We start from the raw sequence: 25,883 nt of genomic DNA on the forward strand, positions 1-25,883 counted from the left end.
ACAATGGGCTCGCTGTCTAGAAGGGAGGAGACAGACAACGAAACGAGTAGACAGGTGTCAATACCATCAAAATAGATTTATTGAATTATAGAATATTATTATTTTCCTCAAAAGCCCCATGACAGTTGGCCTCCCCCAAGCCTTTCGCTGTTCCTGGACTCGTTTCCTCTCCCGCATTCCCCTCTCCCCTCCCGTCCCTCAAGATGGTATAAATATGCACGTTTTAAAATAGGAACAATTCTAGCACCTGAACATTTCCTGAAGGACTAAAATGAACAAAGCACTGTACGTGGCTCTGGGGAAAATGCACGGACCGCGGTAACTCAGAGTGCAAAAGGGGGCAGGTAGACACAGAAAGGAAAAAAATTACCAAATGCATGCAAGATTGTAACAGTAAAAGGCTAAAAGTACAGTCCTCTGGACTATAAGCTTGTTGAGGGCAATCAATCAATCAATCAATCATATTTATTGAGCGCTTACTATGTGCAGAGCACTGTACTAAGCGCTTGGGAAGTACAAATTGGCAACATATAGAGACAGTCCCTACCCAACATTGGGCTCACAGTCTAAAAGGGCAGGGAACATGTCTACCAACTCAGTAGTACTGTTGTACTGTACTTGCCCAAGCGCTTTGCACACAGTAAGCACTCAATACATACAACTGAATGCATAAACGGGCTTGGGAGTCGGAAGGTCATGGGTTCTAATTCCGGCTCCACCACTTGTCTGCTGTGCGGGCTCCTTGGGCAAGCCACTTCACTTCACTGTCCCTGAGTTACCTCATCTGTAAAATGGGGATGAAGACTGTGAACCCTCCGTGGGACAGAGACTGTGTCCAGTCGGATTTGCTTGGATCCACCCCAGACCTTAGTACAGTGCCTGGCAGATAGTATACGCTTAACAAATACCATAATTACTATCATTATTATTATTATTATTATTATCTCTCATGTGCTTGCCCCCCCACACTAAGATTGTGAGCCCTACTCTGCACACAGTGAGAGCTCGATAAATGCAACTGATAATGCTAAGAGGAAGGAGCCAGGGAACTCCTTAAACAGGTAGGGTGAGGATGTGGCTCAAAAAGTAGTGAAGATAGATTCATTCATTCAATCGTATTTATTGAGCGCTTACTGCGTGCAGAGCACTGTACTAAGCGCTTGGGAAGAACAAGTTGGCAACATATCATCATCAATCGTATTTATTGAGCGCTTACTGTGTGCAGAGCACTGTACTAAGCGCTTGGGAAGAACAAGCTGGCAACATATCATCAATCGTATTTATTGAGCGCTTACTGTGTGCAGAGCACTGTACTAAGCGCTTGGGAAGAACAAGTTGGCAACATATAGAGACGGTCCCTACCCAACAGCGGGCTCACAGTCTAGAAGGGGGAGACAGACAACAAAACCAAACATATTAACAAAACAAAATAAATAGAATAGTAAATATGTACAAGTAAAATAGAGTAATAAAGCGGTACAAACATATATACAGGTGCCGTGGGGAGGGGAAGGAGGTAGGGCAGGGGGGATGGGGAGAGGAAGGAGAGGTTCAGTCTGGGAAGGCCTCCTGGAGGAGGTGAACTCTCAGTAGGGCTTTGAAGGGAGGAAGAGAGCTGGCTTGGCCGATGTGCAGAGGGAGGCCATTCCGGGCCAGGGGGAGGACGTGAGCCGGGGGTCGATGGTGGGACAGGCGAGAACGAGGCCTGGTGAGGAGATTAGCGGCAGAGGAGCGGAGGGTGTGGGCTGGGCTGGAGAAGGAGAGAAGGGAGGTGAGGTAGGAGGGGGCAAGGGGATGGATGGACAGCCTCGAAGCCCAGGGTGAGGAGTTTCTGCCTGATGCGTAGGTTGATTGGTAGCCACTGGAGATTTTTGCTTATGCTCTTTCCACTAGGCCATCCTGACTGTTTCCAAGAGAGCACCTCTCCTGAGCATAGCCAACCAGGTTTTCCCACTAGAGGTTCTTTCCTTACCCTCCGGGAACTCTCTCCGGACGTCCGCTACTAACACAGGAGGCTCCATAACCGGTGCAGTCTCCACAGACAGTACACACCATGCACTGCTCCAGTTTCCATTTATGCATGCCTGGCGGGCACATCATAGATTTCTCATCTTTTTCATCCAGCTCTTCTTCTAGATCTTCATCCATTGCTGTTGCCATGTTTTCAACTCCAAAACCTAGTTTGGACAGTAGGGAAAAAAAAAACCCTCTAAATAATTTATTCCTCTTTTGGGGACACAGAAACTCCTTTAAAGCCCTCAATCAGCTTGCCCCCTCCTACCTCACCTCACTACTCTCCTACTACAATCCAGCCCACGCGCTCTGCTCCTCTAGTGCCAGCTTACTCATGGTGCCCCAATCTCATCTATCTCACCGCCCACCCCTTTCCCATGTTCTTCCCCTAGCCTGGAACTCAGGATGGCCTAATAGAGCACGGGCCTAAAAGTCATAAGGTCATGGGTTCTAATTCCGACTCCGACACCTGTCTGCTGTGTGACCTTGGGCAAGTCACTTAACTTCTCTGTGCCTCAGTGACCTCATCTGTAAAATGGGGATTAAGACTGTGAGCCCCCCGTGGGACAACCTGATCACCTTGTAACCTCCCCAGCACTTAGAACAGTGCTTTGCACATAGTAAGCACTTAATAAATGCCATAATTATTATTATTATTATAATGGGGATTGAGACTTAGTAAGCGCTTAATAAATGCCATAATTATTATTATTATTATAATGGGGATTGAGACTGTGAGCCCCACGTGGGACAGGGACTGTGTCTAACCCGATTTGCTTGTATCCACTCCAGCGCTTAGTACAGTACCTGGCATAGTGTAAGTGCTTAAAACATACCATAATTATTATTATTATTATCATCCCCCTCAATATACTCCAGATCACCACTCTCCCAACATTCAAAGCATTACTTCAAAGCATGAGAAGCAGCGTAGCTCAGTGGAAAGAGCACGGGCTTTGGAGTCAGAGGCCATGGGTTCAAATCAAAGCTGTGTGACTTTGGGCAAGTCACTTAACTTCTCTGTGCCTCAGTTCCCTCATCTGTAAAATGGGGATTAAAATGTGAGCCCCCCGTGAGACAACCTGATCATCTTGTAACCTTCCCAGCGCTTAGAACAGTGCTTTGCACGTAGTAAGTGCTTAACAAATACATTCATTATCATTATTATTATTATCTCCTCCATGAGGGCTTCCCGATTAAGCTCACTTTACCCTGGCTCGCTCTCCCTTCTGTGTCATCTATACTCTTCGATCTGTGACTTTGGAAATTTGATATTTCCCCCACTCCAAACCCCACAGCACTTGTGTGACATCTTTAAATTACATATTATGAATTATCTATTGATATCGACGTCTGTCTCCACCTCTAGACTGTAAACTCATTGTGGGCAGGGAACATATCTGCTAATTCTCTTGTATTCTGCTCTCCCAAGAGCTTACTACAGAGCTCTGCACACAGTAAACACTAAATAAATACGACTGACTGATTGGGGGAGTAGTATTTAAAAAGGAATCATCAACTAAATTTGCCAAGCTGCCAAGGTAGTTGGCTAATCACAGCGCTTACACCTCATATCCTACTATGATCAGAGAAATAAATAGGGTTCTGGGAGGAGCATTTTTTTATAATTTTTTTTATTTTGTGGTATATGTTAAACGCTTACTATGTGTCTGGCACCATACTAAGCGCTGGGATAGATACAAGCTAACCAGTCCATTTCCCACAAGGGGCTCACGGTCTTAACCCCCATTTTACAGATGAGGCGACTGAGGCACAGAGAAGTGACGTGACTTGCCTAAAGTAATACAGCGGACAAGTGCAAGAGCTGGGATTAGGAACCAGGTCCTTCTGACTCCTGGGCCCGTGATCTATTCACTAGGCCACCTCAGGAGCATCACGCTAAGTGGGGAGGGGGCAGAGGGCTTATTGGTTGTTCTCACCTCCCAACATATATCATGGTGAATATTACAGAAGTCAGTGAAGAAAGCGCTCCTGCCATAGCAGCATTCTCAACTGGGCAAAAAAGAGAATTGCCCCTAGCAGTCCAACATACCTCTCTCACCCACTTCTCCCTCACCAGAGTGGTGAACAGAAACCAGACCAGTACTTAAAGAGGTAAATCAATCAATCAATCAATCAATCATATTTATTGAGCGCTTACTGTGTGCAGAGCACTGTACTAAGCGCTTGGGAAGTACAAGTCGGCAACACATAGAGACAGTCCCTACCCAACAGCGGGCTCACAGTCTAGTAGGTAAATGGACCCTACCCCATCATCTTAGGGGAGAAAACAGGGAAGAGAGAAAGGGAGAGGGGCAAGGAGAATCTCCACCTCTCCGGCTTCATCGGGGTCAATTCTTTGGTCCCAACTATCTTGAATAATAGAATATTATGCCTGGGAACTAAAAAGTAGCACCTATACCTAGAATGGAATACTAGGATGAAAAAACAATACACTTCCCATACTACATGAAAGGACTATGGGTTTCCATCCAATCAAAATTCCATTTTCATCTAATCAAAGAAAAAAAAAGGACAGCTACTATGCTCCAGGAATCCTCCCTCCTAGGAACTACAGAATAAATTTCTCAAAATCCTCTGGGAGGAGATAGGAGCCATCTGGAAGAATGAGGAGACTGTAAGAAATCTGGCCAGAGCTTTAAAATCACGACAAGTGGATTCCTCTCTCTTTCTCCTCCCTTGTTCTCTTCCCACATTCTCCTAATTGGCTACGACTGCAGTGAATTATGCTCAGTTCCAAGAGAGCTTGGGTGCGAACCAGAATGTTTGTCTTGCAGACTTATATTTGCTTATGTGTTTTTGGAAGTCTGTGTACTTACTGACTGACCCCTTGTACGATTAGGGCAGCGCAAACTTTTGGATCTGGCATTGGCCTTTGTTCTGTACCTTCGATTTTATACCTTCCATTTCGGTGACGGTTTAAAAATGGGTTGAGCGACTGTGAATCGATTTCTCCCGCCTTGAAACCTGGGAACTAATTTACCCCAATGTGCCACTTCAGTTGCAGTTGCCATACTGTGGTGTGGTTCTGGATTCAAGACCCAGGATATAACAAGTCACATCTTAAGACTATGTTTAAGTAGACTGAGAAATTCAGCTGGGAAACACATTGTTTTTTGTAGAGCCTACAAACCCCCAAAAGATACAATGAAATGAAGATGTGGCTGTCAAATTACTATTATCAAAGATAATACACGTTCTCCTTCTTACTTTGACTGCAAGCTCCATGTGGGAAAGTAACAACTTCTCTAGGCCTCGGTTACCTCATCTGTAAAATGTGGATTAAGAGTGTGATCCCCATGTGGGATAGGGACTGTGTTCAACCAGCTCGTTGTGGGCAGGGAATGTGGCCGTTCATGGTTGCATTGTACTCTCCCAAGCGCTTAGTACAGTGCTCTGCACACAGTAAACGATTAATAAATATGACAATGAATGAATGAATCTGTCTCTACCTCAGAGCTTAGAACAGTGCCTGGCACACAGTTAAGAGCTTAACCGGCCAACGCACGTGAAACATTTAGAGAAGCAGTGTGGCTCAGTGGAAAGAGCCCGGGCTTTGGAGTCAGGGGTCATGGGTTCAAATCCTGGCTCTGCCAACTGTCAGCTGTGTGACTTTGGGCAAGTCACTTAACTTCTCTGTGCCTTAGTTACCTCATCTGTAAAATGGGGATTACAACGGGGAGCCCCCGTTGGGACAACCTGATCACCTTGTAAACTCCCCAGTGCTTAGAACAGTGCTTGCACATAGTAAGCGCTTAACAAATACCATCATTGGTATTATTATTATGTACCACAATAATATTATAATATGATATATAATATTACATAACATATTGTCATTATTACGTGAGACAGCAAAAGCGTCCAACCTGATTAGCTTGTATCTACCCCAATGCCTGGTATAGTGCTTGACAGAAAAAGTGCTTAACAAATGCTATTATATATAGCAACAACAGGTAAACCTCAGGTTGTTGCCATGTCACAATACAAGCACCGCAAGCGTACAACCTGCACTGTTTGCACACTTACAGCAGAGAGTCATCATCATCATCATCAATCGTATTTATTGAGCGCTTACTATGTGCAGAGCACTGTACTAAGCACTTGGGAAGTACAAATTGGCAACATATAGAGACAGTCCCTACCCAACAGTGGGCTCACAGTCTAAAAGTGGGAGACAGAGAACAAAACCAAACATACTAACAAAATAAAATAAATAGAATAGATATGTACAAATAAAATAAATAAATAGAGTAAAAAATATGTACAAACATATATACATATATACAGGTGCTGTGGGGAAAGGAAGGAGGTAAGATGGGGGGGATGGAGAGGGGGACAAGGGGGAGAGGAAGGAAGGGGCTCAGTCTGGGAAGGCCTCCTGGAAGAGGTGAGTCGTCACAAAGCCCTAAAGTTATGTCCAATTACTGGAGATAATCCAATTCCTTGGTTGTCACATTCTCCCCTATCCCGTCCTCTTCCCTCATCCCCAACAGCCTTTCCAGGAAGCCCAGTTTTGTAGTCATGGGTAACACCTGGAGAAATTACCTGATGTTCATGTTTAGCCAAAAAAAACCCCAAAACTAAAATTCAAATATGAGCACTTTCACCACAAGCTACCTGATTTCGCTTTCATTTTTGTTATTTTTTTTTTTTTTGTCAAAAAATAAGTAATTATTTACCTTTTCCTCCTTGGCTCATGGAGCCGGTGTCTCGCCCACACTGCCCTTTGTTGTTGACACCAAAAGTCCAAACTTCCCCATTCTTCATCAAAACACAAGTATGAGCTTTGCCCATGGCTACCTGAGTCACAAAATGGCCTTTCAAATCCGTTACTAAACCTGGAAGAAAACAACGTATCTGGTCAGAAACATTTCTGGCTCCTTCAAAAGTTGAGCAGTAAAAAAAAAATCAATGGTAAGTACTCTTGACCTTCAAATACTGGACTTTTTAAAAAGACTTCTGAACATGAACTTTGAACACGGTTGCCTGATAGGAACGAAGGGACTCCGAGATGGGCCAACAGTATAAATAAAATGCAATACGGAGAGGGGCCTAAAACCCAGTAGGTTTTCAAAAGACATTTCCTAGAGAAAAGGAAACTACAAATGGAGAATTCCAGAGGTAAGCTTAATGTCTGAAGGGAAGGAGAGAGAGATTAGATAGTTAGAAGTCTGACTGTTTAAATAAGGAGAAACAGAATAGATGCAGATGTCTGATTGTTCACACAAGGAGGAACAGAATAGATGCAGATGAATAGATGCCGAATTGGACTTTCCAAGCGCTCAGTACAGTGCTCTGCACACAGTAAGCGCTCAATAAATACGAGTGAATGAATGACCCTGGGAACCCACACTGAGCAAAGGAAAAGGGTTTAAGGGTACTAAATGCCAACTAGACTCTTCCAGATCCCGATCTTATCTGGCTTCATAACCAACAGACCACCACTCTCCCCACCTTCAAAGCCCTACTAAATTCACAACTCCTTCAATGAAGCCTTCCCTGATTAACTCCTCATTTCCCCACCCGATTCAGCCTCCCTTCAGCATCACCTATATACTTGGATCTCTACCCGTTAAGTACTTTGATAGTCACTCCACCTCCAACCTCTCAGCAATACCTCTCAGAATCAGAACGACCTGGGTTCTAATCCCGGTCCCACCACTTCTCTGCTGTGTGACCTTGGGCAAGTCACTTCACTTCCCTGGTCCTCAGTTCCCTCATCTGCAAAACGGGGATTAAGACTGTGAGCCCCATGTGGGACAGGGACTGTGTCCATTCTAACTTGCTTGCATCCAACCCAGCATGTAGTACAGTGCCTGGCACATAGAAAGAGCCTAACAAATACCACAATTATTATTATTACCACACTCGTACTTTGCCGCTTCCCCAAGAGAAGCAGCGTGGCTCAGTGGACAGAGCCTGGGCTTGGGAGTCAGAGGTCATGGGTTCAAATCCCGGCTTCGCCAACTGTGAGCTGTGTGACTTTGCGCAAGTCACTTCACTTCTCTGGGTCTCAGTTCCCTCATCTGTAAAATGGGGATGAAGACTGAGCCCCACGTGGGACAACCTTATCACCTTGTAACCCCCCAGCGCTTAGAACAGTGCTTTGCACATAGTAAGCGCTTAAGAAATACCATCATTATTATTATTTTAACATCTGCCTCCCTGACTAGACTGTAGACTCCTTGTGGACAGGGATCTTATCTACCAACTCTAGTCCTCTTCCAAGTGTTTAAAACAGTGCTCTGTATACAATGACTGCTAAATAGATCTAAAGGAAAAAATAACACCGTTTTGTTTCCCATGTAGATTTTCTAAGTGATACCTACTGGGTTTCCAGTTAGGGGAGCAAACACAGACTCTGGTAATTCCTTAAACCTATAAACCATGTAACTGTAGACATGGTTTTGCCAATAAGGTCCTCTTCTAGAAAAAGGACCATGTACACTAAATAGGTAGAAATAAATATAAAGCCACTTGTATTAGGGTCTTTTCAATCGAGTCTGTGATCATGTGAGCTCCAATATGGGCCACGTAAGTCCCTGCATTTGAATTCTAAATCTGATTTGTAAGTATCTTTGACATGGAAAACTGCTGAATAAAATCAAGGGTCTATCAGATGTGACAGGGTCTATTTGATGTGCATTTAGCTTTAATTCTATTTGTTCTGATGACTTGACACCTGTCCACATGTTTTGTTTTGTTGTTTGACTCCCCCTTCGAGACCGGGAGCCCGTTGATGGGTAGGGACCGTCTCTATATGTTGCCAACTTGTACTTTCCAAGCGCTTAGTGCACTTCTCTGCACACAGTAAGCGCTCAATAAATATGGTTGAATGAATGAATGACAGAGAGAGTGCTGTCTCAGGTGGATGGAGTTGGATATTGGATCAAGATGGGGATCTGTAGAAGTGAAGGAGATGGGACAAGAGCTTGAGAGCACTGGGAAAAGTTGGATTCAAAGAAATCTTTTTTTTAGAGTAGCGATACCTGAGCGTGTTTAAAGACAGAGGGGATGGAGCTGGGGAATGTGAGAGACTGAGGACGACAGTAAGGACATGAAGTAGCAAGGGGCAAATGTTTTTAAGAGGTGAGCAGGTTTGTGGTCAGTGGAATACATTTTGTCAGCAGGTGAGATCTCCTCTTGAGAGACAGTCGGGAAGGATAGGAGAGTGGACGTAGGAGTGAATTGTGGAAGTGAGGATGAGATCTGGGGGAGTGCATGCTTAATGGGTTCAATTTTATTAACAAAGTTATTGGCAATATGATCGGGGCAGGAAAAGGGATGAGTTGGAGATACTGGGGGCCTCAAAAGGGAGCTGAAGGTTTGGGATAATTGATGGGGAAAAGCAGCAGGGGGGCCAAGGAGAGAAGAGGAGAAGTAATGGCGCCGAGCTGAAGAGAGGACAGAATTGTAGCAAGTGTCGAGAAATGTGAGTGACACAAGTAAGGCTGGTGCCTGGACTGCCGCCAACAACGCTCTGCGGCAAAGACAGCGCGAAGGGTATTGTGAAGGTGATCCAAGCCTGGGGCTGATGCTACAAAAATAACAGCGGGCCGACGAGACAGGGCCCTGATAAACCACGTACCTGCAAAATATGACACACAAGTATCAACTTACTTGAACTGTCAGAGTAAATGGCATCTTTTCCGAACATATAGAGTTCTCCATCTTTTGAAATTACGGAACTACTTCCGTTATTGCACGCCGTGTAGACCACGATTTTTCCTTCCATCTTGATAATCTTTTTAGGCTTGTACGGCTTAGACTGACGTCTGCTTTTAGCTTTAATAAAGAAAATTGAATTCAGAGGCATTTTGCAAAAGTGGGTCCTCCAAATGAAAGCAAACAGTTGAAAGGAAAAAAGGGGGTCACATTTCCAAGTGGATACATTTTTCAGTGTTGACACACCATGGGAGGTCACACGACGAGCTAGCGTAAAAAATAAATAGTTTTTAAGGTGAATATATATGTGTGTGTTGGACTGAAACCTGATCCCCGTCCCTTCCCTCTTGCTAAAGAAATGACTCATCTGCTGAAAAAAAACCAAGAGCTTCCTGAATCACCTTTCAAAACAATTAAATAGAAAAAGGAAATGACATTAACCGACAAAATGGAGTGAGCCCATTTTTCCCTACATGCACAAAAGGCCAGTAAACTATTTCATATGTAAGCATTTTTAAATAAACTTTCAGAATTCTTGGATTTTATAAATGCTGCTTCATAACTTCATATGCCTTATCAGACAGGAATTAATATAAGTTATAGCACACGAACTGAAACATAAATATTTGAGGTTCCAATCCTCTGCACTCAAAATAAAACAAAGAATTCATTTCACTTCAGTAGAAATACATTTACAGTTTTAAACTACATGCTGAAATTCATACTAGCCATTTCAAATATTTCCATGACCTCTTTGATACCACTTCCATTTAGAAAACTAAAATAAGGGAACTGAAACTGATAAGATGGGTTTGAAATATTTGTAAAAAACCCCCCTCTAATTAGTAAAAAAAAATCTATTCACAAGGAGAAAATTATGGCATGACTGATACTCCTCCTACTCTTTTCCCTGACCCCTTTCCCCTATTCTTTTTTATTTCAAATATTTTCTAATGGGATTTTAAAGTCTTTTATTTGGTCCTTCATTTTTTTTTAAAAAAAAACTGCCTTTCTTTTTCAATCTCTCTCCACTTTTTAATGCCCCTCTAGTTTTGTCTTTCTTCATTAAAACTATTGTCTGAATCACTTTAGAATCGATGATTCTTGCCCTGTCCCTCTCACGTGGACAGAAATAATAATGAAGATTATGGTATTTGTTAAGTGCTAAGCACTGTACTAAGCACTTGGGTGGATACAAGCAAATCAGGCTAAATGTGCCCAGACCCTCAGGCATGCAGGAGAGGTCAAGGGAGGGGGATGGGGTAGCAAAGAAGCAGTGTGGCTCAGTGGAAAGAGCCCGGGCTTTGGAGTCAGAGGTCATGGGTTCAAATCCCACTCCACCACTTGTCGGCTGGGTGACTTTGAGCAAGTCCCTTACCTTCTCTGCACCTCAGTTACCTCAACTATAAAATGGGGATTAAGACGGTGAGTCCCCCGTGGGACAACCTGATCACCTTGTAATCTCCCCAGCGCTTAGAACAGTGCTTTGCACATAGTAAGCGCTTAATAAATGCCATTATCATCATCATTATCATCATCATTCTTTTGGGCAGCTCCCCCCACCTTTACACACCCTAAGAGGACAGGTTTCCCACTACAACGTGGGACAGACAATAGGGTCGGACTGGAGAGTGACAAGGATTTTTCAGACCCAAGAGGAAGTCAGGCCTCAAAATTTCAAGTTGATTCTCTCCTTCTCACTCATCTCTCGAACTTGTACTTCCCAAGCGCTTAGTACAGTGCTCTGCACACAGTAAGCGCTCAATAAATATGATTGATGATGATGATGATGATGACTGTAATCTTGTCACTAAACTGCAAGGTCATTGTGGGCAGGGAATGTGTCCGTTTATTCTGTTGTACTCTTCCAAGCGCTTAGTACAGTGCTCTGCACACAGTAAGCGCTCAATGAATAGAGCGCTTACTTAGAGAAGCAGTGTGGCTCAGTGGAAAGAGCACAGGCTTTGGAGTCAGAGGTCATGGGTTCAAATCCCCGCTCCGCCGACTGTCAGCTGTGTGACTCTGGGCAAGTCACTTCACTTCTCTGGGCCTCAGTTCCCTCATCTGTAAAAATGGGGATTAATAATAATAATAATAATAATAATTGGCATTTGTTAAGTGCTTACTATGTGCAAAGCACTGTTCTAAGCGCTGGGAAGGATACAGGGTGATCAGGTTGTCCCATGTGGGGCTCACAGTCTTAATCCCCATTTTACAGATAACTGAGGCCCAGAGAAGTTAAGTGACTTGCCCAAGATCACACAGCAGACATGTGGCGGAGTCAGGATTCGAACCCATGACCTCTGACTCCAAAGCCCGTGCTCTTTCCACTGAGCCACGCTGCTTCTCTGATAAAGAGTGTGAGCCCCCCATGGGACACCTGGATCACCTTGTAACCTCCCCAGCGCTTAGAGCAGTGCTTTGCACATAGTAAGCACTTAATAAATGCTTTAAAATAAATAAGTAAATATGATTGATTCATTTATTTTCCTTCTCTGTGTGTGTCTCTGTCTCACACACACACACACAAACACAAACAAACTCTCACTTTTCTGTCTCTTCCATGCATGCCCTCTCTCTTCTCACTCTCTCTCCAGGAGAAGCCATCTACTTTGTGTGTTTGCTGGAGTTCTCATGTGTCTTTCAAGTGCCAGCTAGGCCGAGGGGAATAACAAAGGTTTCCAGGGCATCTTTTGTTCTGCTTGGGAAGGAGCAGGAGGTCACTTGGAGTTTCCTGGCCATTCCCCTCCTACCTCACTTCTAGCCAAAAGCTGGAGGAGCAGCTTCTTCCAATTTCTTTCAGCCCCCTCCCATCAGAGAAGCAGCGTGGCTCAGTGGAAAGAGCACAGGCTTTGGAGTCAGAAGTCATGGGTTCAAATCCCGACTCCGCTGTCAGCTGCGTGACTTTAGACAAGTCACTTCTCTGGGCCTCAGTTACCTCATCTGTAAAATGGGGATTAAGACTGTGAGCCCCCGTGGGACAACTGCTCACCTTGTAAACTCCCCAGCGCTTAAAACAGTGCTTTGCACATAGTAAGCGCTTAATAAATTCCATTATTATTAATTGCAGCTCCACCACTTACCTACTGTGTGACCTTAGGCAAGTCACTTCACTTCTCTGGGCCTCAGTTCCCTCACCTGCAAATTGGTGATTCAATACCTGTTCTCCCTCCTTCTTAGAATAGCCTCGTGTGGGACATGATTATTGTGTATCTACCCCAGTGCTCAGTAAAGTGCTTGGCACATGGCTAGCCTTTATTCAGTCGCATTTATTGCCGCTTACTGTGTGCAAACCACCGTACTAAGCACTTGGGAAAGTACAATACAACAATAACAGTGGTATTCTCTGCCCATAACGAGCTCCCACAATTATTTTTTAATATAATTATTATTATTTGGGGACACCAACTCTCCTCCATCCTTTTCATCTTTCTTTAATTTCTCCGCGTGGTCATCCCACCACCTTCCTCCCTTCTTTTAGACTGTGAGCCCACTGTTGGGTAGGGACTGTCTCTATGTGATGCCAATTTGTACTTTCCAAGCGCTTAGTACAGTGCTCTGCACATAGTAAGCGCTCAATAAATACGATTGATTGATTGATTGATTGATTCTTTTCCTTTGAGACTGTGCCTAAGGTGGACACGCACAGATACAGAGAAGGCACACCGCGCAAGACCCTTCGATTTGCAAGTAATGAATCACTAGCACATGTGCAAGAAAAGATCATCATCATCATCATCAATTGTATTTATTGAGCGCTTACTATATGCAGAGCACTGTACTAAGCGCTTGGGAAGTACAAATTGGCAACATATGGCAAAGATGGCAGGAACTCAAGAATCCAGGCAGTTTGGGGCACCTTCCCACTGTGCCTCCATCTCTCCTGTCTCGCTGCCGATCCCAGGGCCCCAGGGCCCATGTCCTACATCTGGCTGGAATGCCCTCCCTCCTCAAATCCGCCAGACAATCACACTTCCCGGCTTCAAAGCCCTACTGAAGGCACACCTCCTCCAAGAGGCCTTCCCGGACTAAGCCCTGCTTTTCCTCAGCTCCCCCTCCCTTCTGCATCACCACAACTCGCTCCCTTTGCTCTTCCCCCGGCTCCTTGCCCCAAAGCATTTATGTATATATAATAATAATGATGGCATTTATTAAGCGCTTACTATGTGCAAAGCACTGTTCTAAGCGCTGGGGAGGTTGCAAGGTGATCAGGTTGTCCCACGGGGGGCTCACAGTCTTCATCCCCATTTTACAGATGAGGTAACTGAGGCCCAGAGAAGTGAAGTGACTTGCCCAAAGTCACACAGCTGACAATTGGCAGAGCCGGGGTTTGAACCCATGACCTCTGACTCCAAAGCCCGTGCTCTTTCCATTGAGCCACGCTTTGGGATGGTATATATGTATACATCTATAATTATTTTTATTTATACTGATGCCTGTTTTCTTGTATTGATGTCTGTCTTCCCCCGGTCTAGACGGTGATCCCGTTGTGAGGAGGGATTATCTCTCACTATTGTTGTACTGTACTTTCTAAGCGCTTAGTACAGTGCTTTACACACAGTAAGTACTCAATATGACTGACTGAATGAATACATTATATAATCTATCTATCTATCTATCTATATATATATATATATATATATATATATATAGTATATATCATATACTAGTAATCACAGAATACACCAAAGATTAATGTTAGGATAACCATAACAATGATAATGGAAGAACCGTTAGCAAGGTTACGGATATGGAGGAAGATAGGACGTTCCAGCCATAGAGCAGCCATGAATCGGAAATGACTCAACGGCATTTGATATTAATATATGAATAACACTGGAGAAGCAGGGTGGCACATAGAGCACAGGCCTGGGAGCCAGAAGGTCATGGGTTCAAATCCCGGCTCCGCCAATTGTCAGCTGTGTGACTTTGGGCAAGTCACTTCACTTCTCTGTGACTCAGTTGCCTCATCTGTAAAGTGGGGATTGAGACTGTGAGCCCCACATGGGACAGGGAGTGTGTTCAACCAGATTGGCTTGTATCCACCCCCGGCGCACAGCACAGTGCCTGGCATATTGTAAGCACCTAATTACCATAATCATTACCACACAGAAACACACACATGTGTGTGTGGGTGAATATATATGGTAAATGAGAGGAATTTTGAAATAACCCAACCGAATGACCAGGTTACCATGGAAACTTACTTGATTCTCCATCTTCTCCCTTACTCGCAGACCCTGTGAAGAATATGCTTCCATCCTCTGCCACCAACAAGGCGTGCGAGCCATCATGTCCCACTGAGAACTGGACAATCTTTGGAGACTTTGTTATCGGTAGTTCAACCCATTTTCCTGCCGAAGGACCACCCTGCTTGATTCCGAGGCTCTGGTATTTGCCTGTATAATATATCTACGAAAAGGAAAGGTGAATTATTTTCCCCAATTCTTTAAAGGAAGCAGAAACTCAGAAAGAAGATTGCCAGAGAAGACAAACCCATCAGGTGAGGACAGAGAAACAGGATTCTGCAAAGGTTTGTGGCCCTGTCACCAGAAAGTCACTTTAATATCCACGCCCAGTTATCTAGTCTGTAAGCCCCTCTAGACTGTAAGCTCACTGAGGACAGGGAATCTATTTATTGTTGTATTGTGCTCTCCCAAGCGCTTAGGACAGTGCTCTGCACACAGTAGGCTCTCAATAAATTCGACTGAATAAATGAATGAATATCCGGACATCTCTAAAGCTGCCATGCTAACAGTGCAGACTGCGTATTTCACCGACTCTTTCCTTGACATTTCTGAAAGAGGTAGGTTATTATTTTGGGAAAAAACAGGACAGTCAAAGCAAACAAAGTCATACTCAACCTAGGGAGAGAGAACAGAAGGCAAGTACGATGGTAGGGCATTCAAACACACTTTTAAAGGTTAGGGTAAGCAAACCCAACTTCTCTAAACAGAGCCAAAGGTTACACCAGTTGATTGCTTTCTCAGATTATCTGACAAGGAAGATACAGAGAATAGCCAAACAGATGTTGGACAACTGTCCGTCCAGAGAAAAGGACCCGAGGCAGGATGAAATTTTAAGCACCAGGTCAGTCAGTCAATCCTATTTATTGAGCATTTACTGTGTGCAGAGCACTGTACTACGCGCTGGGGGAAATACAATGTAACACTATAACAGACATATTCCCTGTCCACAGTGAGCTTAAAGACTTGGGGCGGCGGGGGGGGGGGGGGGGGGGGCGTTGAGAGACAGACATTAATAGAATTAAATAAATTACAGATTTGTACATAAGTATTGTGGGGCCGGGAGGCGGAATGAATAAAGGGAGCAAGTGGGAGCAAGTCACGGCAATGCAGAAAGGAGTGGGAGAAGAGGACAGGAGGGCTTCGTTAGGGAAGGCCTCTTGGAGGAGATGTGTCTTCAATAAGGCTTTGAAGAGACTGCTTGGGACTTTCAAACGGTTGCTATCAAAGCTTGGCACCACACAGGACGGACTTCTACTGCTCAAAGCAAGCAGATCTCATCGGTGACTTTTCCTCTAGGCTGCAAGATGGCTGTGGGCAGGGACCGTGTTGCTTACTACAGTGCTCTGCACACAGTAAGCGCTCGATAAATACCTCTGACTGAAGGACTGGCAGAACGTGGGGGGCAATGGAAACCACCTTGGAAAATTCCCGTTTAGTTATTTCAACACACTCAGGAGTGAGTCCATAAAGGAGGAGTCCGAAGATGGAGATGGAGCAAGCTTCGTCTTCGGTCGTGAGTGACAGGGTAGGTTCCAATCTGCCTCTGAAAGCCATGCTTGTCTCCTGGACTGCCTTACTCTCACTAGGATCTTGGCTAGAGGTTGACGGAGCAAGAGCCTAATTACTCTCCTCTGACCACCCCACAAGTAACACCTGCCTGCTCCTTGTGCAATAATAGTTCAGACGCTTGAAACACTTTCACCGCGCAAACTGAATTACTTCTGTTCTTCCACATCTGTTGAAAAGAATTTCAGTCACGTTTGGTTGAACGCCAATCCAGGCTGGTCAGTCGTATGATGCCTGAGCCTGTTTGCCAGAATGTTGTTGTGCCCCACGGTTTCTAAATGGTCCCCCTTTTAGACTGTGAGCCCACTGTTGGGAAGGGACTGTCTCTATATGTTGCCAACTTGTACTTCCCAAGCGCTTAGTACAGTGCTCTGCACACAGTAAGCACTCAATAAATACGATTGATTGATTGATTGACTGATGAGGTCAGTTCCATCTCCTGAAAGCTTCTTCATAAAGATCCTCAAATGGGTTTCTCCTCATTTGTTCATTTGATAAATGGTCGCTTGCTTGCATGTTTCTCTGAGAATGGATCCCACCTTGAATGTGAGATGATGTTTGCTGGTGAACACCTTGAAGGCCAGGAACTGGTCTAATCCCCTGCTCTGTATTCTTTTCCAGCACATAGTAAGCACTGAACAAATCAGCATGGCTCAGTGGAAAGAGCCCCGGCTTTGGAGTCAGGGGTCATGGGTTCGAATCCCGGCTCTGCCAACTGTCAGCAGTGTGACTTTGGGCAAGTCACTTAACTTCTCTGGGCCTCAGTTCCCTCATCTGTAAAATGGGGATTAAGACTGTGAGCCCCTTGTGGGACCTGATCTCCTTGGAACCTCCCCAGTGCTTAGAACAGTGCTTTGCACATAGTAAGCGCTTAATAAATGCCATCATTATTATTATTATTACTACTTCATTACCTAGTAACTCTCCCCCCACTGTTTCTTCATCAAGATAGAAATTAAACTGGCATCATCATCATCATCAATCGTATTTATTGAGCGCTTACTGTGTGCAGAGCACTGTACTAAGCGCTTGGGAAGTACAAGTTGGCAACATATAGTGACAGTCCCTACATCTTTGAAGTTCTGCGGTATTTTCTCCATGCTCCATATATTGAGAAAAAGCTGGTGCTGACACAAGAGGATTTACTACAGTAGTCTACACACCGTAAATGGTCAACGAATCTCACTGATTGCTAAATTCCCTCCTTTGCCTATACATTTTTGGACCAATCTCATTGGATTCAGAGGTTTCCCATCACCCCATGGCTTCTACTTTGTTTGTGTTAAGTGTTTACTACGTGCTAAGCACTGTTCTAAGTGGCGGGGTAGATACAAATTAGTCAGGTTGGACACAGTCCCTGTCCCACATGAGACTCGCAGTCTAAGGAGGAAGCTGTTTTATGGATGAAGTAACCAAGGCTCAGAGAAGATAAGTGACTTGTCCAAGGTCACACAGCAGACACGCAGCAGAGCCAGAATTGGAAACCAGGTCTTCTGGCTCCCAAGGGTCATGCTCACCCTACCAGGCCATGCTGCTTCTTTTCTGAGAGTGCTTTCCTCCGAATACAGCTAGGCCACGCCGCACATCGGGGTTGACTGCCTATGCCATGAAGGTGAAAGGTACATTGGCTCCTGTGTAAGACTGATTCTCTCTGTTTGTGAAGGGGGTTGCTTCCTTTGGCTTTTCCACCAACAAAACGGTTGGGACATCAAATTTCGTGGGGTGCCCAGTCTGGCCACGGCCCCACCTTTCCCCGCAACAATCAAGTGAAGCAGCGTGGCTTAGTGGCTAGAGCATAAGTCTGGGAGTCAGAAGGACCTGGGTTCTAATCCTAGCTCTGCCGCTTCTCTGCTGTGTGATCTTATTCTGATGACTTGACACCTGTCCATAGGTTTTGTTTTGTTGTCTGTCTCCCCCTTCTAGACTGTGAGCCCGCTGTTGGGTAGGGACCGTCTCTATATGTTGCCGACTTGTACTTCCCAAGTGCTTAGTATAGTGCTCTGCACACAGTAAGCGCTCAATAGATACGACTGAATGAATGAATGACCTTGGGCAAGTCACTTCACTTCTCTGGGCCTCAGTGACTTCATCTGTAAAATGGGGATTAATCAATCAATCAATCGTATTTTGGGATTAAGACGGTGGAGCCCCGTGCGGGACAGGGACTGTGTCCAACCTGACCAGCTTGTATCTACCCCAGCACTTAGAACTGTGCTCGACACATAGTAAGTGCGTAACAAATACGATTATTATTATTATTATTACTCAATCAGTCAATGGTATTTCTGTGAGCAGTGTACTAAGCACGTGGGAGAGTACAATGTAACAGAGTTGGTAGACGCGTTCCCTGCCCATAATGTGCTTGCATGACGCTTTGACCAACGAAGACTGCAATGGAAAGATGGATGCTATTTTCAGCCATATATATGGAGCCATGACTACAGCGAGGCTTCCCCTGACAAGCTGGAGGATAGAATTGTACACAGCTAGACTTCCGCTGGGCTTTCCTTCCTCCTTCCCACCACCACTGGAGAGAGAAGGAGGTCCTGGACACCTCCTGCTCATTCACTCATTCAATCTTATTTATTGAGCAGAGCACTGTACTGAGTGCTTACAGTGTGCACAGCACAGTATTAAGCGCTCGGGAAGTACAAGTTGGCAACATATAGAGACGGTCCCTGCCCAACAATGGACTCATAGTCTAGAAGGGGGAGACAGACAACAAAACAAAACATGTGGACAGGTGTCAAGTCAGAGCAAATAGAATTAAAGCTGAATGCACATCAGTAACAAAATAAATAGAATAGTAAATATGTACAAGTAAAATAGAGTAATAAACCTGTACAAATATATATACAAGTTCTGTGGGGAGGGGAAGAGGTAGGGTGGGGGAGATGGGGAGGAGGAGAGGAAAAAGGGGGCTCAGTCTGGGAAGGCCTCTTGGAGGAGGTGAGCTCTCAGTTGGGCTTTGAAGGGAGGAAGAGAGCTAACTTGGAGCATGTGCGGAGGGAGGGCATTCCAGGCCAGGGGGAGGACGTGGGCCGGGGGTCGATGGCAGGACAGGTGAGAACGAGGCCCAGTGAGGAGGTTAGCGGCGGCAGAGGAGCGGAAGGTGCGGGCTGGGCTGGAGAAGGACAGAAGGGAGATGAGGTAGGAGGGGACGAGGTGATGGACGGCCTTGAAGCCGAGAGTGAGGAGTTTTTGCTTGATGCAGAGGTTGACAGGCAGCCACTGGAGAAGCAGTGGCAATGAGCCACTGCTCATTGTCAATCCCCCTCCTGCCCCCCATCCCCGTATATAATCATTAGCCAAGATCATTAAGACACTGGGAGAAGTCAAAAATCTTGACTACTAAAGCTTTCTGCTTGGTAGAGTGATAGCTAGCAAGAACAGAACTAAGCATTTATTAAAAGCAAAATAAAGAATTCTTTATTGGGCCAATCTTTACTCTCCTTGCTACTAAAGACCTCTAAGTGTATGTAAGATCTGATTACATCTCAACGAAAGGTAAAAGGCAAAGTAGCAACGACATTCTTTTAAACAACCCTGGTTCGATGCTTTGAACGAGATCCTCTAGGGTGTAAGCTCGTTGTGGGCAGGGAACTGGCTAAGCACTTGGGAGAATACAATCCAACAGAGTTGGTAGGCACGTTTCAACTCTGTGGCACTGTACTCTCCCAAGTGCTTAGGACAGCGCTCTGCCCACAGTAAACACTCAATAAATATCATCGATGACGATCATGATGACGTTTGGGAAATAAGGAATAATACTGCCCACATTCTCTGCCCAAGGGGTATTTACATGGGGTGGGGAAGATAAAGAAAAATATGAAAAGAAAGCCAAAAGATAATGACACTGCAATGGTTAATACTGTGGCCTGTTACATATGGTCATTTTTTAATGAAAACTTTAAAAGAGAATCCAGAAAGAAAAACTGTCGATACCTTTCCACTAGCAGTTTTCATAAGTGCAAACTCTCTTCCTGCTCCCAAAACGGCGGATTCCTCATCAAATCCTGTACCTAACAACACAACAAGGGTTCAATGATTAATGCTGCTGCAACTCATTATAAATGGTTGGACAGATTCCATTGGTTATTATTTGCATGGGAGAAAAAAGATTCAAACACTATAGAAAATAAAACAGAAGTAATTCAAGCGTTTGTACACATAAATACTACAGCAAAAAGCAAATAATAATAATAATGGCATTTATTAAGCGCTTACTATGTGCTTACTATGTCCTTCCTTCCTCCCCGCCTCGCCCCCCTCTCCATCCCCCCATCTTACCTCCTTCCCTTCCCCACAGCACCTGTATATATGTATATATGTTTGTACAGATTTATTACTCTATTTATTTATTTTACTTGTACATATCGATTCTATTCATTTTATTTTGTTAGTATGTTTGGTTTTGTCTCCCCCTTCTAGACTGCGAGCCCACTGTTGGGTAGGGACTGTCTCTATACGTTGCCAATTTGTTCTTCCCAAGCGCTTAGTACAGTGCTCTGCACACAGTAAGCACTCAATAAATATGATTGATTGATTGCAAAGCACTGTTCTAAGCGCTGGAAAAATAAAAAAACATGATTCAGTGTACCCTTGGCTGCATCATATTTTATGAGCTCACTTTCTCCAGGGAAGCACAAGGAAGGAAGGAATAGACCATTTTTTCTTCACCTCTTACTCATTTGGAAAAAAAGACGTTCAGAAAATCTACATATAGTTGTTGCAATCCACATGCATATATTTCAGTGCTTATTCACACTCAGAAACTAAACTGCTTTCTAGAAACATCTATTAAGATTGTTTCAGGTATGCTATGGTAGTTTAACCTCGTGAAAAGGAAAGTTTATGCAATTCATCTCCACGGCATTTGTCAGAGAAACAAACCTAGAAATTCAAGTCAGTGTTACTGCTGCTGTGAATATCTTCAAACACTTGTCTTTTAAAGGCCTAAATGGAGTGGTGATGTGGTTATCACAGCATCACAGCTCCAGGCAATCCCAGGATGCTGGATATACCAACCTTCAAAACATGGGAAAATAAATACCGCACTGCAAAGCACAGGACATTCAATGTCAAATCAACACTTTGATTAGCTTTGCCCACAGTAAGCGCTCAATAAATACGACTGAATGAATGAAAGACATCCTGTGATTTAGGAGCCCCTGTGATGGTGTTCTGCGAGAAGCCGCATGGCTCAGTGGAAAGTGCCCGGGCTTTGGAGTCAGAGGTCATGGGTTCAAATCCCGCCGCTTGTCAGCTGTGTGACTTTGGGCAAGCCACTTCACTTCTCTGTGCCTCCGTTATCTGTAAAATGGGGATTAAGGCTGTGAGCCCCATGTGGGACAATCAATCAATCAATCAATCAATTGTATTTATTGAGCGCTTACTGTGTGCAGAGCACTGTACTAAGCGCTTGGGAAGTACAAGTTGGCAACATATAGAGACAGTCCCTACCCAACAGTGGGCTCACAGTCTAAAACCTGATCCCCAGCGCTTAGAACAGTATTTTGCACATAGTAAGCGCTTAATAAATGCCATCATCATTATTATTACTATATCTGAAATCAGCTTGGGCCTTAAAGAAACTGGGTCACGGGCTTTCAAAGAATTTTGGTGGGCTTATCCATTTTTTGGAAACTATCCTTCTCGACCAAATCTCAAACTGGGTAGTCAAACCCTGTCGGGGAAGGCACGGCGGTATTTCCATGCGCGGAAAAGGCAAAGAAAAGGAAACTTGGAGCAGCTGGTATCCAGAACCAATCTTTACATCTGAACACCCATTCACATTGGCCTACTTTGGTGCGAAACTAGTGCTTTTTCAACAGCTCCTCATTCCCCACCCTGCGGAGTGATGGTTGTTTTACATGTCTCATCCTCTACCCTCCTAAATATAACGTCTATTGGCCAACAGTCGGGCTGGATTAATCCCCCCGGCCCCACCGAGGCACAGGTTAATCTGTTTAAGGGGGCCTCCAGATTACATGTGATGTAATATCAATCAATCAATTGCATTTATTGAGCGCTTACTGTGTGCAGAGCACTGTACTAAGCGCTTGGGAAGTACAAGTTGGCAACATATAGAGACGGTCCCTACCCAACAGTGGGCTCACAGTCTAGAAGGCAATATGTGAAAGCAGAAAGGCCTAGTGGATAGCACATGGGCCTAGGGGTCAAAAGGACCTGGGTTCTAATCCCTCCTCTACCACTTGTCTGCTGTGAGGCCTTGGGCAAGTCACTTCATGTCTCTGGGCCTCAGTTACCTCATCCATAAAACGGGGAATAAGACTATGAGGCCCATGTGGAACAGGGACTGTGCCAAATCGGATCAGCTTGTATCTATCCCAGCACTTCGAACAGTGCTTGGTGAGAAGCAAGAACGGGTTTGCGAGTCCGAGGACGTGGGTTCTAATTCCGCCCCTGCCACCTGTCTGCTGTGACACTTTGGGCAAGTTAACCTCTCTGTGCCTCAGTTACCTCATCTGTAAAATGGGGATTTCTAGACTGTGAGCCCACTGTTGGGTAGGGACTGTCTCTATATGCTGCCAACTTGTACTTCCCAAGCGCTTAGTACAGTGCTCTGCATACAGTAAGCGCTCAATAAATACGACCGATTGATTGATTGATTAAGACTGTGAACCCCATGTGGGACAACCTGATTATCTTTTATCTACCCCCACTGCTTAGAATAGTGCTTGGCACATAGTAAGAGCTTAACAAACACCATAATAATAATAATAACAACAATGATGGCATTTATTAAGCGCTTACTATGTGCAAAGCACTGTTCTAAGCGCTGGGGGGGATATTATGTGACATCTTAACTCTAAACATGGTGCAATGTGACTACATTGTTACCCTTTGCAATGGTTTTGTACCAAGAATTCAAAAAGTGCATTAAAAGACTATTGGGAAATTACTGAAAACAACCATGCATGCTTAATGAAATAAAGGATAAAATTCATAAATATTCTTAATAAACAGGAAGTGTAACTAAAAAAGCGCTCCAATCTGTAATCTTACTTATAATGTGCAAGTCTTTTTCCAGGTCAAATAATGATATTCCACAGGCATGTAGGCATTTCCGGGCAAGTTTGAGCTGCAACTCTTGCTGAAGAACAGGTTCCGTGCTTGTTGCAAATATTCGAACGACGAAGCCATCCTGTCAAAAACAAAATAGTCAAGGCACTAAATGAATTGGTCTGGATTTCTTCCTTTTCCCCAGGAGACGGAGACCAATCTTGGGAGCCAGAACTGGGCCAAGTATAATAGGACATAAGAGCTTCTAGGGCATCTGGTCTACTTTTCCATCTCTTTCACTGCACACCACTTCCAGGGAAGTCATAACTGTAATTCTAGTGTATTCTCACACACACCTAAATACAATGTTCTGCATGTGAAACGACTCAGTAACCCTAAGTAAATGATGGAAGAATCTGGGGCCCAGCAAAATAATTCACAGGAATTCCTCTGCTTATTTTTTGCCATTATATATCCAACTTGTACTTCCCAAGCGCTTAGTATAGTGCTCTGCACACAGTAAGCACTCAATAAATACGACTGATTGATATATATATATATATAATATAATAACGTAATATATTGTGAGCCCGCTGTTGGGTAGGGACCGTCTCTATATGTTGCCAACTTGTACTTCCCAAGCGCTTAGTACAGTGCTCTGCACACAGTAAGCGCTCAATCAATATGATGGAATGAATATTGTAAACATATAATATATTATGTAATATATAATATTATATTATAATATAACATTATAAATATATAAAATAGTATATAGTGGCCAAAAATAAGCAGAGGGTTTGGAATATATATAATAGTAATATAATAATATATGTACTATAATATATAATAATATAATATATTATAAATATATAATATGCATATAGTGGCAAAAAATAAGCAGAGGGTTTGGAATTACATATATTGTACAATATATTATATATTATATATATAATGGCACATATATTATATATATTATATATAATTATATATATATATATTTTATATATATAAAATGTATTTGTTAAGTCTTACCATGTGCAAGGCACCGTACTAAGCGATGGAATCGAAACAAATGAATCAGTTTGGACACAATCCCTGTCCCACATGGGGCTTAAGCCCCATTTTACAGATGAGGTATATGTATATGCGTATACACATATATAGAGAGAGAGATTTGCAAAATTTGATTTTTCTCATATGTGTACAGAATTTGCAATTCTTCACATTTGCTATTACCAAGTTTTTATTCCACTTGCTATGCTCTTATGGGACAAGATGTTTTCACTTTGATCGATTTTAGAGAAAATTTAGGGATTTCCAAAGTGTACTATTCATTTTTTTCTCATCCTTGCCTGGATTTTCTGTTTATCACAAAGGATGCTCAACATAAATCGACTTAACTCTCCAACTACCTCCAGCTTCCAAGGGGGAAGGGACTTTAGCACAGTCCTTGGCTAATGGTGAGTTTCAGGTTCCTGGTTAAAATGAATTCCTTTACCCAAATGGTCACATCTGTACTTTCCCTCATTTTAATCTATTAGTAAATAAACTGGGGAACACAGTCTGGAACTTCCTCAAACCCACCAGAACGCATTTCTCTCCATATTCACATCCCTCCTGAAAACCCACCTACTTCCATGACACATTCTCCAATTCAGCTCTGCCTTCCCAAGTCACATCCCTTCAACAGCTGCCATTCGCACTTTATATTTATACGCCTTCCCACTTGCTCATTCTCTCAACATAGACACTTACTCTTATCTATTTATCCTTCCAGATTTGGGCTTTCAACAGCCATACCGTTTTGCTAACGTCTTGTGACTGCCAGTGTCCTGCTAGATTTTGAAGGCAGGGACCATGTCTGTAACGTTTTCTTCATGGTATTTGTTAAGCCTTGGCATGTGCCAGGCACTGTACTAAGCCCTGGAATCGATATAAGTTCATCAGTTTGGACACCAATCCCTGCCCCACATGGGGCTCACAGTCTTAAGCCCCAGTTTTTACTGAGGTAACTGAGGCACAGAGGAGTTAAGTGACTTGCTTTAGGTCACAGAGATCTTTCTGACTTCCAGGCATATACTACACCCATTAAGCCATGTGGCTTCTCTGCTAACTCAATTACACCCCCATGAACTTTAGAACTTACGTGTTCTATACATACCAGGTGCTCAGTACTACTGATCGATCGATTGTTTCTACTCTGATCCAGCTATCTGGGGGGGATGCAAGGTGATCAGGTTGTCCCACATGGGGCTCACAGTCTTGATCCCCATTTTCCAGATGAGGTAACTGAGGCCCAGAGAAGCGAAGTGACTTGCCCAGAGTCACCCAGCTGAC

At 44.0% G+C, this 25,883-nt stretch overlaps 1 protein-coding gene across 1 annotated transcript in view; it reads right to left on the bottom strand.

Moving 5' to 3' along the window:
- The window catches only part of MYCBP2 (MYC binding protein 2), a 404,370-nt gene that overhangs the window by 231,631 nt on the left and 146,856 nt on the right, over positions 1-25,883 (bottom strand). The window contains exons 10-15 of the mRNA XM_038763035.1: positions 23,547-23,685; positions 20,463-20,539; positions 14,910-15,114; positions 9,658-9,822; positions 6,717-6,875; positions 1,973-2,177 (exon numbers count right to left, since the gene is read on the bottom strand). Coding sequence (XP_038618963.1) covers positions 1,973-2,177; positions 6,717-6,875; positions 9,658-9,822; positions 14,910-15,114; positions 20,463-20,539; positions 23,547-23,685 — 950 coding nt within the window. The remainder of the gene's footprint in view (positions 1-1,972; positions 2,178-6,716; positions 6,876-9,657; positions 9,823-14,909; positions 15,115-20,462; positions 20,540-23,546; positions 23,686-25,883) is intronic.

The sequence above is a fragment of the Tachyglossus aculeatus genome, chromosome 2 (assembly GCF_015852505.1).
Source record: "Tachyglossus aculeatus isolate mTacAcu1 chromosome 2, mTacAcu1.pri, whole genome shotgun sequence".
Taxonomy (NCBI): Eukaryota; Metazoa; Chordata; class Mammalia; order Monotremata; family Tachyglossidae; genus Tachyglossus; species Tachyglossus aculeatus.